This window comes from Aquarana catesbeiana, linkage group LG03 (genome assembly GCF_042186555.1).
Source record: "Aquarana catesbeiana isolate 2022-GZ linkage group LG03, ASM4218655v1, whole genome shotgun sequence".
Taxonomy (NCBI): domain Eukaryota; kingdom Metazoa; phylum Chordata; class Amphibia; order Anura; family Ranidae; genus Aquarana; species Aquarana catesbeiana.
In genome coordinates this window covers 682,761,389-682,778,412 of record NC_133326.1, presented here as the reverse complement: position 1 = coordinate 682,778,412, position 17,024 = coordinate 682,761,389, and the positions used below count along the sequence as shown (strand labels likewise).

At 50.4% G+C, this 17,024-nt stretch overlaps 1 protein-coding gene across 1 annotated transcript; it reads left to right on the top strand.

Moving 5' to 3' along the window:
* The first annotated feature begins 16 nt into the window (after positions 1 to 16).
* On the top strand, positions 17 to 13,726 carry CYB5D1 (cytochrome b5 domain containing 1). Its single transcript, XM_073624188.1, has 4 exons — positions 17 to 235; positions 2,737 to 2,813; positions 10,781 to 10,999; positions 12,960 to 13,726. The coding sequence occupies exons 1-4, from the start codon at positions 109 to 111 to the stop codon at positions 13,188 to 13,190; spliced, it is 654 nt and encodes a 217-aa protein (XP_073480289.1). The 5' UTR covers positions 17 to 108; the 3' UTR covers positions 13,191 to 13,726.
* Positions 13,727 to 17,024: the final 3,298 nt, after the last annotated feature.

The window sequence follows — 17,024 nt, the reverse complement described above, 5'->3', positions numbered from 1 at the left end:
GAGCTCAGTGGAACGCAAAAGTGCGGAAACCAAACCGGAAATAGTGTATGAGGGCGGAAGGAGGGCGCTGCGCGTCCCGTTGCCGGGGTAACCAAGACACCTTCAATCATGTCTCCGGCGAGAGCTCCGTTCTTCACTCCCAGGGAGGTGTCCCGTCACTGCACCGCCGCCGACCTGTGGGTGTCGTACCTGGGAAGGGTGTATGACCTCACCCCACTGGCCGCCCACTACAGAGGTGACCCCGGACACTGACAACCCATATTGTACACATAGAGCTCCATTCTATATCGCCCCAATATGGACTGATATGTCTTCTGTTATTGGTTATATCTTTATCTGTGACCCTCCCAAAGGGCAGATTCTCCCTCACTTCCTGTTCATGTGACACCTTACAAGAAATGGGGGGGGGGGGGTCACTGGGACAGGAAGTCACTGAAATCATTTAGTTTTTGTTAGTGTCCCTGCTGGAGAGATTTACTATCACTTCCTGTCCTGTCCCTGTGTGTCCCCCTGATTCCCTCCCTTACTGTCCCTATATGCCCCATCTCTTTTGTCCCCTCTCACTGTCTCTGTGTCCCCCCCCCCCCACTGTCTCTTTGCCCGCTCCCCCTTACTGTCCCTGTGTGTCCCTTGTCACCTGTCCCCCTGTATTGTCCCTGTATCCCCCCCTCCTTACTGTCCCTGTGTGTCCCCCCCTGACTTTTCCCCTGCACTTTCCCTATCCCCCCTCACCTGTCCGGCCCGTACTGTCCCTATGTGTCCCCCCTTTAGCTGTCCCCCCCCATTACTGTCCCAATGTGTCCCCCCTCTCCTGTCCCCCCCCGTACTGCCCTTATGTGACCCTCCTCACCTGTCCCCCCCTGTACTGTCTCTATTTCCCCCCTTTACCTGTTCCCCCCCCCTTACTGTCCCAATGTGTCCCCCCCCCTCCTGTCCCCCTGTACTGTCCCTATGTGTCCCCCCTTTACCTGTCCTCCCCCTTACTGTCCCAATGTGTCCCCCCTCTCCTGTCCCCCCCGTACTGCCCCTATGTGGCCCTCCTCACTTGTCCCCCCCTTACTGTCCCTATGTGTCGCCCCCCCCCCCCTCACCTGTCCCCTCGCACTGTCCCTATGTGCTCCTCCTCACCTGAACCCTCGCACTGTCCCTGTGTGTCCCTTGTCACCTGTCCCCCTGTATTGTCCCTGTATCCCCCCCTCCTTACTGTCCTTGTGTGTCACCCCCTGACTTTTCCCCCGCACTATCCCTATCCCCCCTTACTGTCCCTACGTGCCCCCCTCACCTGTCCCCCCCGTACTGTCCCTATGTATCCCCCCTTTAGCTGTCCCCCCCCTTACTGTTACAATGTGTGCCCCCTCTCCTCTCCCCCCGTACTGTCTCTATGCCCCCACTTACTGTCCTTATGTGTCGTTTCCCCCCCTCACCTATCCCCTTGCACTGTCCCTATGTTTTCCCCCTCACCTGACCCCCCCCTTACTGTCCCTATGTGTCCCCCCTCTCCCCTGTCCCTGTGTGTCCCTTGTCACCTGTCCCCCTGTATTGTCCCTGTATCCCCCCTCCTTACTGTCCCTGTGTGTCCCCCCCCCTGACTTTTCCCCCTTACTGTCCCTATGCACCCCCCTTACTGTCCCTACGTGCCCCCCTCACCTGTCCCCCCTTACTGTCCTTATATCCCCCCCCTCAGCTGTCCCCCTGTACTGTCCCTATGTGTCCCCCCTTTACCTGCCCCCCCTTACTGTCCCAATGTGTCCCCCCTCTCCTGTCCCCACCGTACTGCCCATATGTGGCCCTCCTCACCTGTCCCCCCGTACTGCCCCTATGTGGCCCTCCTCACCTGTCCCCCCGTACTGCCCCTATGTGGCCCTCCTCACCTGTCCCCCCGTACTGCCCCTATGTGGCCCTCCTCACCTGTCCCCCTGTACTGCCCCTATGTGGCCCTCCTCACCTGTCCCCCCCTACTGCCCCTCCTCACCTGTCCCCCCGTACTGTCCCTATGTGGCCCCCCTTTACCTGTCCCCCCCTTACTGTCCCAATGTGTCCCCCCTCTCCTGTCCCCCTGAACTGTCCCTATGTGTCCCCGCTTTACCTGTCCCCCCCTTACTGTCCCAATGTGTCCCCCCTCTCCTGTCCCCCCCCGTACTGCCCCTATGTGGCCCTCCTCACCTGCCCCCCCCGTACTGTCTCTATGCCCCCCTTACTGTCCCTATGTGTCGTCCCCCCCCCTCACCTGTCCCCTCGCACTGTCCCTATGTGCTCCTCCTCACCTGTCCACTCGCACTGTCCCTGTGTGTCCCTTGTCACCTGTCCCCCTGTATTGTCCCTGTATCCCCCCCCCCTCCTTACTATCCCTGTGTGTCCCACCTGACTTTTCCCCGCACTATTCCCCCTTACTGTCCCTACGTGCCCCCTCACCTGTCCCCCCGTACTATCCCTATGTATCCCCTTTAGCTGCCCTCCCTTACTGTCCCAATGTGTCCCCCCTCTCCTCTCCCCCCGTACTGTCTCTATGCCCCCACTTACTGTCCCTATGTGTCGTTTCCCCCCCCCTCACCAATCCCCTTGCACTGTCCCTATGTGTTCCCCCCTCACCTGACCCCCCCCCCCCTACCTGTCCCCTCGCACTGTCCCTGTGTGTCCTTTGTCACCTGTCCCCCTGTATTGTCCTTACTTTACTGTCTGTCCCTCTGTTTGCTTGTGAGCGGGGCATTTACATTTCTATCCTGTGTCTCCTTTTAGGTGACATTTTGTTGAAGCCAATTATTGAAGCTGCAGGGAAGGATATCAGTCATTGGTTCAATCCCAAGACAGGCGATGTAAGTAGAAATTAGAGAATGCCTCTTTATGTAAACTATCAGGTCATTGCTGGACGGGTGCAGTGCTGATGCAGGTGGACGTTCCCATACATCCTCCCACCTCAACGGCTGGTGTGCGCTCTCTAGAGCAGGGATATGCAATTAGCGGACCTCCAGCTGTTGCAGAACTACAAGTTCCATGAGGCATAGCAAGACACAGACAGCCACAAGCATGACACCCACAGGCAGAGGCATGATTGGACTTGTAGTTTTGCAACAGCTGGAGGTCCACTAATTGCATATCCCTGCCCTAGAGCCTACAGCAGCGCTGTCTGTGGACACAGGAGATTACTGATTGCGGTCCTGGGCCACTGTGAGCAGCCCTGGTGCCATGTGATCGCTGTGACCAATCACAGTTACAGTAGTAAGTAAGGAATGTCATTCATGACACCTTGCTTACTGTGTGATCTCTGTGATTGGTCACAATGATCACATGGTACCTGGGTCAATCACAGCAACCTTATACCATGTAATAGCTGTGACCAATCAGAGCATCACTGTAGTAAACAAGGTTTCATGAATGAAACCTTAGAAAAGTTTTACAGATAGCTTCATCTTTATTATAATTATAAATATGCCTTTGCTGTGTGTGAGAAATAACTTGTTACGATGACAACTTTGTGAAAAAAAAAAAAAAAAGCTATATATTTTTTTTAAATTTCCACAAAATTGTAACAAATAAATACAACTTAAAAAAAAACAACTCTCCATGCCTCTTACTAAATACTTTGGACTGTCTTCTTTCCAAAAAGGGGCGATTTGGGGGGTATTTGTACTTTCCTGGCATTTGCAGGCCTCAAGAAATGAGACCAGGCCTTTTTCTGACACTTTTTTTTTTTTTTACAGGTTCAGTATTTTTTTGCTAGAAAATTACTTAGAACCCCCAAATATATATGTGTGTGTGTATGTATGTATGTATGTGTGTGTATATACATATATATATATATATATATATATATATATATATATATATATATATATATATATATATATATATATATATATATATATATATACACACACATACACAGGCAGTCCCCTAGTTACAAGTAACTCCGACTTACAAACGGAAGGAGACAACAGGAAGTGAGCGGAAATCTACCCCTAGGAAGGGAAATTCTCTCCTGTAAGAGATATTATGGGAAAAACGTGTCTCCACTGATGATTTATCACCAATCCTTGTTTCCACAACAACCCAAAATTTTCTAAATCCAACTGTCATAGGGACAGAAAGTGAGGTGAAATCTTCTGAACAGGGGAGCAGACAGCAAAACAAATGTTACAGGGGTGATAACCCTTCCCTATGTTATCCAAAAAGCTTAAAAATTGTTTTTTTGGTTAGAGCTACACTTAAAAAATGTACCTGTTCCGACTTACAAACAGATTCAACTTAAAGCGGAGGTCGACCCTAAAAAAAAAAAAATTACATAAAAAGGCTCCTAAAAATGTGAAAAAAAAAATTGAAAAAAAAAACAATTTTTTTTACTTACCAGAAATGGCTGTTGCTAGGCAGATCGTCCTAATCTGCCACTTCCTTTTCCGCGGTGATCTTCATTCTTTTCCTCCTCGCGTTGTCTTCTGGGGAATGGGGCGCGCTGCCTTCTGGGAACTGTGTGTGTCCCATAACACAGCCGGCCATTCACAAAGCGCCGCACGACTCACGCATGCACAGTAGGAAGTGGGCAGTGAAGCTGCAAGGCTCCACTGCCTGCTTCCCTTAGTTCAAATGGCAGCGCTGGGACCCGATCCGATGGACAAACCTAAATATATATATATACTCTGTATATATACATATATAAATAAATTTATATATATATATATATATACTCTGTATATATACATATATAAATTTATATATAATGGGGCCAAACTTCGGTACTGAAAAATCTCCATAGGCGACGCTTTATAAATGTTTACAGGTTACCAGTTTACAGTTATAGAGGAGATCTTGTACTAGAATTGTTGCTCTCACTCTAATGCCCTGTACACACGATAGGATTTTCCGATGGAAAATGTGTGATAGGACCTTGTTGTCTGAAAATCTGACCGTGTGTAGGCTCCATCACACATTTTCCATAAGAATTTCCGACACACAAAGTTTGAGAGCTTGCTATAAAATTTTCCGAAAACAAAATCCGTTGTCGGAAATTCCGATCGTGTGTACACAAATCTGACGCACAAAGTGCCACGCATGCTCAGAATAAATTAAGAAACGAAAGCTATTGACTACTGCCCCGTTTATAGTCCCGACGTACGTGTTTTACGTCACCGCGTTCAGAACGATCGGATTTTCCGACAACTTTGTGTGACCGTGTGTATGCAAGACAAGTTTGAGCCAACATCCGTCGGAAAAAATCCATGGATTTTGTTGTCGGAATGTCCGATCAATGTCCGACCGTGTGTACAGGGCATAACAATCGCGGCGATACCTCCCATGTGTGGTTTGAGCACTGTTTACATATGTGGGCGCTCTGATCCTCCAAGGGCATAGAGCCAAGTGAGGGCTATCTTGCCCTCACTCTGCTTCCTGCCCATCCCTGAATCGGCTCCAGGTTAACTGACAGGTCCGGTAAGCCCAGAGACGACCGGGAAGCGGCGGGGGGGCCACCTCTCCCACCAACTCTAAAAGTTATCCAGTGGCGAATCCGCCACCGTGATCACTTTTATCTTACAAAGAATCGTCCACAGTTTTAAAAAAAATACTGGGGTTATGGCAACTAGCTGACATGACCCCGGTATTAAACATCAAAGTGATGACGTGTATATATACTGTGGGCGGTCCTGAGGTGGCTAGAGGATAAAATGGGTGATGTTGCAATTTTCTATGTCACACATTTTTTATGCAGCGTTTTTTTCGTCTTTTGGGGAAAATAATACACTTTAATGATTTAAAAAAAAAAAAAAAAAAATTATATATATATATATATATATATATATATATATTACCCTTTTTTTTTTTTTTTGTATGTAACGGAAAATGATGTTACAATGTTAGGCCCCCCCCCATCTCCTAGTTTAAAAGTTCCTCCAACTTTTTGGGCATCTTCTCCCCCAACAGAACTGCTCCCTCCCCATTTAGGTGCAGTCTGTTCCTACTATAGAGCCGGTAACCAACCAAACCAGAAACTAACTGAGAACAGGAACCTGAAACCCTCCTTCCTGCACCAGATCCTCAGCCACTTGTTAAGCTCCTTAAGCTTCCGCTGCCTCTTTGGTGTGGCTCGAGGTACTGGCAGTATTTTCTTCAATACCACTTTGGAGGTCCTTTTCTTCAATATAGCTCCTAAGTCCCTGAAATTATTTTTTTTTAGGACTCTCCATCTTCCTCTAACTTTCTCATTGGTACCAATGTGTACCATGACAGCTGGGTCCTCCCCATCCCCACCCAACAATCTGTCCTTCAGATCCACAATGTGCCGAACCAAAACATTCGGCGATCACGCCCTTGGGGACTTATCTGACTTATCTGTACTTCTAAAAATTCCAGTCCACTACCACCAGAATCTGTCTATCCTTGCCTGTAACCTTGCCTGTAACCTTGCCCCCATCCTTATTAGAGTAGTCATTCCCCTGGCAGCTAGGGGAGGGAGTCTGTATATTCTGCACAGTGTTGCAGATCACTTGCTCACATCTCGTACAGCAGTATTCACCCGCGAGCCGCTGTTCAATGAGCGTATGCATGGAGCAAGATGTGCACTTGGTCGCATCACTAGTCCTGTTGGACATTTTACCTGCTAATATAATGGGGATAATCCAAATAAAACTTTTAACTTTACCCTATTCTGAGCACTGGTTGTTTAATAAACTGTTTGGAATTTCCTAAACACAGATAACATGGTGTCTTTCCCCCTGGTGTCTTTCGCTTATGATCCTGCTGCTTCTCACTGATCACACGGCTCTTGGCATCCTCTCCTCCTGACCACCGAACACACGGCCCCCGGCATCCTCTCCTCCTGACCACCGAACACACGGCCCCCAGCATCCTCTCCTCCTGACCACCGAACACACGGCCCCCAGCATCCTCTCCTCCTGACCACCGAACACACGGCCCCCGGCATCCTCTCCTCCTGACCACCGAACACACGGCCCCCAGCATCCTCTCCTCCTGACCACCGAACACACGGCCCCCAGCATCCTCTCCTCCTGACCACCGAACACACGGCCCCCGGCATCCTCTCCTCCTGACCACCGAACACACAGCCCCCGGCATCCTCTCCTCCTGACCACCGAACACACGGCCCCCCGACATCCTCTCCTCCTGACCACCGAACATACGGCCCCCAGCATCCTCTCCTCCTGACCACCGAACACACGGCCCCCAGCATCCTCTCCTCCTGACCACCAAACACACGGCTCCCGACATCCTCTCCTCCTGACCACCAAACACACGGCTCCTGGCATCCTCTCCTCCTGACCACTGAACACACGGCTCCCGACATCCTCTCCTCCTGACCACCAAACACACGGCTCCTGGCATCCTCTCCTCCTGACCACCGAACACACGACCCCCAGCATCCTCTCTTCCTGACCACCGAACACAAGGCCACCGGCATCCTCTCCTCCTGACCACTGAACACACGGCCCCCGGCATCCTCTCCTCCTGACCACCGAACACACGGCTCCCGGCATCCCCTCCTCCTGACCACTGATCATAAGGCCCACGGCATCCTCTCCTCCTGACCACCGAACACACGGCCCCCGGCATTCTCTCCTCCTGACCACCGAACACACGGCTCCCGGCATCCCCTCCTCCTGACCACTGATCATAAGGCCCACGGCATCCTCTCTTCCTGACCACCGAACACACGGCCACCGGTATCCTCTCCTCCTGACCACTGAACACACGGCCCCCAGCATCCTCTCCTCCTGACCACCAAACACATGGCTCCCGGCATCCTCTCCTCCTGACCACCGAACACACGGCCCCCAGCATCCTCTCCTCCTGACCACCAAACACACGGCTCCAGGCATCCTCTCCTCCTGACCACCAAACACACGGCTCCTGGCATCCTCTCCTCCTGACCACTGAACACACGGCCCCCGGCATCCTCTCCTCCTGACCACCGAACACACAGCCACCGGCATCCTCTCCTCCTGACCACCGAACACACGGCCCCCAGCATCCTCTCTTCCTGACCACCGAACACAAGGCCACCGGCATCCTCTCCTCCTGACCACTGAACACACAGCCCCCAGCATCCTCTCCTCCTGACCACCGAACACACGGCTCCCGGCATCCCCTCCTCCTGACCACTGATCATAAGGCCCACGGCATCCTCTCCTCCTGACCACCGAACACACGGCCCCCGGCATTCTCTCCTCCTGACCACCGAACACACGGCCCCCGGCATCCTCTCCTGACCACCGAACAAATGGCCTCGGCATCCTCTCCTCCTGACCACTGAACACATGGCTCCCGGCATCCTCCCCCCCGACCACCGAACACACGGCTCCTGTCATTTTCTCCTCCTGACCACTGAACACACGGCTCCCGGCATCCTCCCCCCCGACCACCGAACACACGGCTCCTGGCATTTTCTCCTCCTGACCACCGAACACACGGCCCCCGGCATCCTCTCCTCCTGACCACCGAACAAACGGCCCTCGGCATCCTCTCCTCCTGACCACCGAATTCACGGCTCCCAGCATCCTCCCCCCCTGACCACTGAACACACGGCCCCCAGCATCCTCTCCTCCTGACCACCAAATACACGGCTCCCAGCATCCTCCCCCCCGACCACTGAACACATGGCCCCCAGCATCCTCTCCTCCTGACCACCGAACAAACGGCCCCCGGTATCCTCTCCTCCTGACCACCGAACAAACGGCCCTCGGCATCCTCTCCTCCTGACCACCGAATACACGGCTCCCAGCATCCTCCCCCCCTGACCACCGAACACACGGCCCCCAGCATCCTCTCCTCCTGACCACCCAACACACGGCCCCCCGACATCCTCTCCTCCTGACCACTACAATACCTCAGTACTCACAGTACCCCAGTTACATTACCTCAGTAAATCACTAGCAAATTAGAGAGGAATGAATGGACTTTATAGGCATATTAAAACCATATTATACATTTTTATTCATAGCAAAAAAAAAAAGGGAGATAACAAAGACATTTATAAAATATATACAACATTGAGTGGAGTGGTTAAAACTGACATTCAGTCAATGGACTTATAGGGCGTACACACGGTCGGACTTTGTTCGGACATTCCGACAACAAAATCCTAGGATTTTTTCCGACGGATGTTGGCTCAAACTTGTCTTGCATACACACGGTGACACAAAGTTGGCGGAAAATCCGATCGTTCTAAACGCGGTGACGTAAAACACGTACGTCGGGACTATAAACGGGGCAGTGGCCAATAGCTTTCATCTCTTTATTTATTCTGAGCATGCGTGGCACTTTGTCCGTTGGATTTGTGTACACACGATCGGAATTTCCGACAACAGATTTTGTTGTCGGAAAATTTTATCTCCTGCTCTCCAACTTTGTGTGTCGGAAAATCCGATGGAAAATGTCCGATGGAGCCCACACACGGTCTGAATTTCCGACAACACGCTCCGATCGGACATTTTCTATCGGAAAATCCGACCGTGTGTACGGGGCATTAGCCTGAGCTACATATGGGGACAGTTTTCTAGTGTCCATAATACCTCAATACTCACAGTGCCCCCCCGTCTATGCCCAGCAACTCACAGTGTCTAAGTAGCACTGCATCCAACCACACAGTGTGCCCAGCATCCAGCGCTCTCACGTGACGTGTCCAGTGTTCTCACACGGTGTGCCCAGTGTCCAGCGCTCTCACGTGGCCTGTCCAGTGCTCTCACACAGTGTGCCCAGCATCCGGCGCTCTCACACAGTGTGCCCAGCATCCAGCTCTCTCACACAGTGTGCCCAGCATCCAGCGCTCTCACACACAGTGTGCCCAGCATCCAGCTCTCTCACACAGTGTGCCCAGCATCCAGCGCTCTCTCACACAGTGTGCCCAGCATCCAGCGCTCTCACACAGTGTGCCCAGCATCCAGCTCTCTCACACAGTGTGCCCAGCATCCAGCGCTCTCACACAGTGTGCCCTGCATCCAGCGCTCTCACACAGTGTGCCCAGCGTCCAGCTCTCTCACACAGTGTGCCCAGCATCCAGCGCTCTCACACAGTGTGCCCAGCATCCAGCTCTCTCACACAGTGTGCCCAGCATCCAGCGCTCTCACACAGTGTGCCCAGCATCCAGCGCTCTCACACAGTGTGCCCTGCATCCAGCGCTCTCACACAGTGTGCCCAGCGTCCAGCTCTCTCACACAGTGTGCCCAGCGTCCAGCTCTCTCACACAGTGTGCCCAGCGTCCAGCTCTCTCACACAGTGTGCCCAGCGTCCAGCTCTCTCACACAGTGTGCCCAGCGTCCAGCTCTCTCACACAGTGTGCCCAGCGTCCAGCGCTCTCACACAGTGTGCCCAGCATCCAGCTCTCTCACACAGTGTGCCCAGCATCCAGCGCTCTCACACAGTGTGCCCAGCATCCAGCGCTCTCACACAGTGTGCCCAGCGTCCAGCGCTCTCACACAGTGTGCCCAGCGTCCAGCTCTCTCACACAGTGTGCCCAGCGTCCAGCTCTCTCACACAGTGTGCCCAGCGTCCAGCTCTCTCACACAGTGTGCCCAGCGTCCAGCTCTCTCACACAGTGTGCCCAGCGTCCAGTTCTCTCACACAGTGTGCCCAGCGTCCAGCTCTCTCACACAGTGTGCCCAGCGTCCAGCGCTTTAACATAGCTTGAGAGCATGTCGGGGAACATGTTCTGATCCATGTTTCAGTAGTTAGTCCCTGAACTGTCACACCGGGGAAGTGCTGGGATAGTTGACCTTCGTATGTGTTTTTATAGTTCTTTTCTGCTGACAGCCATTTTATTTTGTCACTGTGTTCACAGATCAAGACATTCATAGATCCACAAACTGGCTGCTTGAGATACTCTACACCTCAGGGGCGTTTTCTCCATATATCCCCTTCCTACCCCTGTTCAGATTGGGACACAGACTTTGGACGCCCTTGGTGGCGGGATCCATCCTATGAAATTGGAATCTTGTCTGCCAAAACCCGGACCATACGTATCATTAACACACTGACATCCCAGGAGCATACCCTGGAGGTAAGTGGGATACAGACAGAAGGGAGCTATGAGTCTGTAATCCTCCTGCAGGGTGATACAGACAGAAGGGGGCTATGAGTCTGTCCTCCTCCTGCAGGATGATACAGACAGAAGGGGGCTATGAGTCTGTCCTCCTCCTGCAGGATAATACAGAGAGAAGGGAGCTATGAGTCTGTCCTCCTCCTGCAGGGTGATACAGACAGAAGGGGGCTATGAGTCTGTCCTCCTCCTGCAGGATAATACAGAGAGAAGGGAGCTATGAGTCTGTCCTCCTCCTGCAGGGTGATACAGACAGAAGGGGACTATGAGTCTGTCCTCCTCCTGCAGGGTGATACAGACAGAAGGGGCTATGAGTCTGTCCTCCTCCTGCAGGGTGATACAGACAGAAGGGAGCTATGAGTCTGTTCTCCTGCAGGGTGATACAGACAGAAGGGAGCTATGAGTCTGTCCTCCTCCTGCAGGGTGAGACAGACAGAAGGGAGCTATGAGTCTGTCCTCCTCCTGCAGGGTGATACAGACAGAAGGGAGCTATGAGTCTGTCCTCCTCCTGCAGGGTGAGACAGACAGAAGGGAGCTATGAGTCTGTCCTCCTCCTGAAGGGTGATACAGACAGAAGGGAGCTATGAGTCTGTCCTCCTCCTGCAGGGTGATACAGACAGAAGGGGGCTATGAGTCTGTCCTCCTCCTGCAGGATAATACAGAGAGAAGGGAGCTATGAGTCTGTCCTCCTCCTGCAGGGTGATACAGACAGAAGGGTGCTATGAGTCTGTCCTCCTCCTGCAGGGTGATACAGACAGAAGGGAGCTATGAGTCTGTTCTCCTCCTGCAGGGTGATACAGACAGAAGGGAGCTATGAGTCTGTCCTCCTCCTGCAGGGTGATACAGACAGAAGGGGGCTATGAGTCTGTCCTCCTCCTGCAGGGTGATACAGACAGAAGGGGGCTATGAGTCTGTCCTCCTCCTGCAGGGTGATACAGACAGAAGGGGGTATGAGTCTGTTCTCCTCCTGCAGGGTGATACAGACAGAAGGGAGCTATGAGTCTGTCCTCCTCCTGCAGGGTGATACAGACAGAAGGGAGCTATGAGTCTGTTCTCCTCCTGCAGGGTGATACAGACAGAAGGGAGCTATGAGTCTGTCCTCCTCCTGCAGGGTGATACAGACAGAAGGGGGCTATGAGTCTGTCCTCCTCCTGCAGGGTGATACAGACAGAAGGGGGCTATGAGTCTGTCCTCCTCCTGCAGGGTGATACAGACAGAAGGGGGTATGAGTCTGTTCTCCTCCTGCAGGGTGATACAGACAGAAGGGAGCTATGAGTCTGTCCTCCTCCTGCAGGGTGATACAGACAGAAGGGAGCTATGAGTCTGTTCTCCTCCTGCAGGGTGATACAGACAGAAGGGAGCTATGAGTCTGTCCTCCTCCTGCAGGGTGATACAGACAGAAGGGGGCTATGAGTCTGTCCTCCTCCTGCAGGATAATACAGAGAGAAGGGAGCTATGAGTCTGTCCTCCTCCTGCAGGGTGATACAGACAGAAGGGTGCTATGAGTCTGTCCTCCTCCTGCAGGGTGATACAGACAGAAGGGAGCTATGAGTCTGTTCTCCTCCTGCAGGGTGATACAGACAGAAGGGAGCTATGAGTCTGTCCTCCTCCTGCAGGGTGATACAGACAGAAGGGGGCTATGAGTCTGTCCTCCTCCTGCAGGGTGATACAGACAGAAGGGGGCTATGAGTCTGTCCTCCTCCTGCAGGGTGATACAGACAGAAGGGAGCTATGAGTCTGTCCTCCTCCTGCAGGGTGATACAGACAGAAGGGAGCTATGAGTCTGTTCTCCTCCTGCAGGGTGATACAGACAGAAGGGAGCTATGAGTCTGTTCTCCTCCTGCAGGGTGATGCAGAAGGGAATGATGGCACTGTCTCTGTTTTTATAAGACGTTTATAGTGTCCCCCTTGTGTCTTTTAGGTCTGTTCAGAGGAAACTATGTGGGAGATTCTGCGCCGCTATTTGCCATACAATGCCCATGCCGCCAGTTACACATGGAAGTACTGCGGTGTTCCTCTGAACATGGATCTGACATTAGAGGAAAACGGTGTGGAAGATGAAGATGATGAATTTGAGGAGCTGAAGTTAGATTCCGATCTGTATACAGCCAGCATACACTTATATTTCAACGATGACCTGACAGAACTTTAAATAGCAAGGCATCAACCCCCTCCCCCCTCGTCACCACTACATCCTTATTCCATAAGGTTTTCTGATATACAGTGCCAGTTTTATATTTTCTTAGGCCAAGAGACAAAGTAAATTGCTGCTCATTGTTTTTAGTTGTTGTGCAGAGTAGCCAATCAAATTGCAGATCCTTTGATGCCAAAAAAACAATCGCAGTGCAGCTATCCTACAACATGTTAGCCAGTCACCAAGCCAGGTATAGTGCTGTTTTTGGAGGGGTAAAAACCCCACAATGATTGGAAAGCTCAGTCCTTCTAATAACTTAATAGATTGTTTCTAGAGTAGAGTTAAAGCCCAACTCTAGCTTCTACACCGCCAAACTTTATTGTATATAATTGTTCTACATACTGAATTTTAACCAGTCACATGACGGAGAGCAGAGATGCAGCTGTGCATGGTAGCCAATCAGCTTCTAGCTTGTTTAACTAAGGTTTGACAATAAAACCTGGAAGCTGATTGGTTTCTATGCAGAGCTGCAGCAGATTTTCCATTTTTAGTAACTCAACCCCAGGGTGTTGTTCGTCCTGAAAGAGAACCAGTGGTAGATAAGGGCATGGAAAGAGTAAGTAGTACATAAAATAGCATGGGGGGGGGGGGTATGAGAGAAACCTAAACAAAAATATTAAAAACTGGGGTAAGGCTTTAACCGCTAGCCAATTATTTAATGTGGGTTTTTCCTGGTGATTTGGTATTCTTTACTTTATGTAAGAAAATAGGACCCTTATCAGGAGCCATCCATTGAGAAATGGACGGGTTGGCAGGAGGGTATACATTAGAAATGTGCACTAACAAAAAATTTGTTCGTTTTCCTTTTTTTGCTTTTTTCGGAAAACCGAAAATTCGGATTTTCTAATTTTCGATATTCCTAATTTCGGATTTTCAGAAATTCAAAAATCTGAAAAAAAAGAAAGAAAATCAGTAAAATTCGAAATAATAACTAACTATTAAATTATAGGTATTGGAATTTCCTTTCAAATTTGTCTGTTTGTGAACGTAACGCATTTATCTGAAGTTACGTATTATCCAAAATAGAATGTCGCGTCGAAACAAATGGAATGGAACAAATGAATAATTAATAATAATAAAAAGATTTTATTGTTATTAATGTTATTTATTAATATTAGATTGTTACGTTCCATTCGTTTAGATACGGCATTCGTTATTTCAGATAATTCGTTCAAATATACGTTCCAGCCAAATAGCCAAATTTTGAAAGGACATTCCAATACCTATAATTTAATATTTATTAGTTAATATTTCAGATTTTCATTCTTGTGAATTTTCAGATTTTCATTCTTATTCTTGGATTTTCAAATTTCCAAATTTTAGAATTTTTACATTTGTGAAATTTCGAATTTCGGAATTTTCGGAAATTTGAAAATTCATAAATTTGTAATTTCGGAAATTCTGAGATTTTGGAAATTTCGGAATTAACGAATTTGTTAAGATTCGTATAATAAAGAAATCGGAACTAAACGAATTGCACATGTCTAGTATACATTCCGTTGAGCTGAACAGAATTCTGTGGCCGCACATTTGATAAGGAACAGGAGTTACATAGCCTTTGAGTCACAAGCTGAGTAATGCATATCCACTGAGCAGCCTGTTAACAATGGAAAAAGTTGTATTCTTTATTGAGGAATTTCTTAAAGGATAAGTTCACCTTTTGGTAAAAAAATAATAAATGTACATATTTCTGCAGAATAAAAAAAGTGCCTTTTTTTATTTTTTTCCCCCGCAGGAGCCTGGAAAGCATAGCACCTATGATCATTAGATCACGGGTGCAATGCCAGACTCCTGCAGACTCTTAGTATTAGGGTTGCACCAATACCGCTATCCAGGGCCATCTTTAATATTGATTGGACCCTGGGCACACATCCACTTAACAATTTGTGGGCTAAAAGGGCAGGTGCTTTGGGCCCCACAACAGTGACTGGACCCGGGGCAGCTGCCCCTTTTGCCCTGCGTTTAAAGATGGCCCTGCCAGTACCAATGCCCCAGTACTCCTACTCGTGCAAATGCTCCGATACTGATGCCTTTGCAGTGCGATTTGAGCCCATACAAAATGAATGGGCTCAAATCGCACTGCGTAGGATCGCATGTGATTTGAATAGGAATGTGGTGCAATTCCTGTCCGAATGACATGCGGTTTTCCCCCATTGCTCCTGTGTGAATCCAGGCTTGTCATAGTGACTTCAGCTTGGGTTCATACAGGAGCGGTGCAGGAAACCGCATTCAATTCGGACATGAATCGCACCGCATACCTGTTCAAATCACATGCGGTTCTTTGCAGTGCCATTTGATTCCGTTCATTTTTGTATGGGCTCAAATCACCCTGCAAAGGTATCAGTACTGGGAAACGGCGAGTTCTTGACCGAAGGTATCCGTACTCGCACTCGCTGGCAAAAAACGGTATCTGTGTAACCAGTGGTGGCTGGTGGGTTCTTTGTTTGGAGGGGCAGCAAGCAACCATACCCCCCATACTAACAATCCTCCCGCTTGTCTGCCGGTTCAACCAGCACGTACCTGGATAGATAGATCCAGATAGATGGGGGGTGTCATCCAGCGTGGCAGCCGGGCAGCTTCTCCAGGCTAGCGGGTGCGAGGTCCGGGCAGCTGCTCCAAGCTAGCGGGGTCTGGCAAGCAGCTCTAGGCTTGCAGGTGCGGGGTCTCGGCAGCGGCTCCAGGCTAGCGGGGTCTGGCCAATGGCTCTAGGTTAGTGGGTGTGGGGTCCAGGCAGCAGCTCCAGACTAGCGGGGTCTGGCCAACGGCTCTAGGCTAGTGGGTGCGGGGTCCAGGCAGCAGCTCCAGGGGGGGGGGCTTCCTCTCTGGCTCCAGCGACTTCCCCCACTGGCTAGATCCTATTGGACGCCTGACGTTTTGGCCAATCGGGAAACAGGTCTCACACCTGCTTCCTGATTGGCGGGGAGAAGATTTAGTGTGAAAACAACTGGGTGGGATCAGAAGGCAGTGCTCTGCCCCCCGAGACCACCCTTTTTTGTAACCAATTAGAGCCTCTGGCTCTAATCATGTGCTTCAAACCCCCCCCCCAACCCCGCCATAGGAATTCATACGTCCTGCGTCCTGAAAAGGGCGGCGGCGGTGCTCTTTTTAATTTGTAACAGCGGGTGCGGGGAGAAGATCCCCCGACCTGCTGTCACAGGGGTAGGTGCGGGGGGCAGTGAAAACTGCAGGAGCATGTTACACCTAAATATGGGTGTAAAGTGTAACATGCTCCCTGCGGTGAACTTATCCTTTTAAACGTGAACCTAAAATATTAGGTGTATGAAACGGGCAATACGGCTACAGAGTGGGCACCAAAAGGTACCTGCAATAATGTTTAAATGGGTTGGTCCTCCTTGTGCAAAAATGTAACAGATGCACTCATAATATAAAAAAACAACAAAAAGTGCATTTATTATATTTTTGCATTCAAGCCTGCAGAGCATTGCAGCGGTGATCAGTGCATTGCAGGCTCCTATATACCTGCAGCAGCCCCTGGTTCATACAATGGTAAGGTCTTTTATTATGGGACTAGAGGAAGTCAACAATGGACTAAAAGTGTCCTGCTGCCGGTGCGATCTGTGAGTCCATCTGCTTTCACTGTGATGGCAGATGGGACTCGTAATCTCCCCATTCATAAATCCTTCTGAATGGATGATGCTGTTCTACAAGTTCTACAAGTAGAGATATGCTAAAGTCAGATATCAAAAGGGCACCGCGGGGAGAAGCACTCCAGGTAAGTTGGGGGGGGGGGGGGGTGACGGTGGACAGTCATGTTGCACCTTAAATATGGGT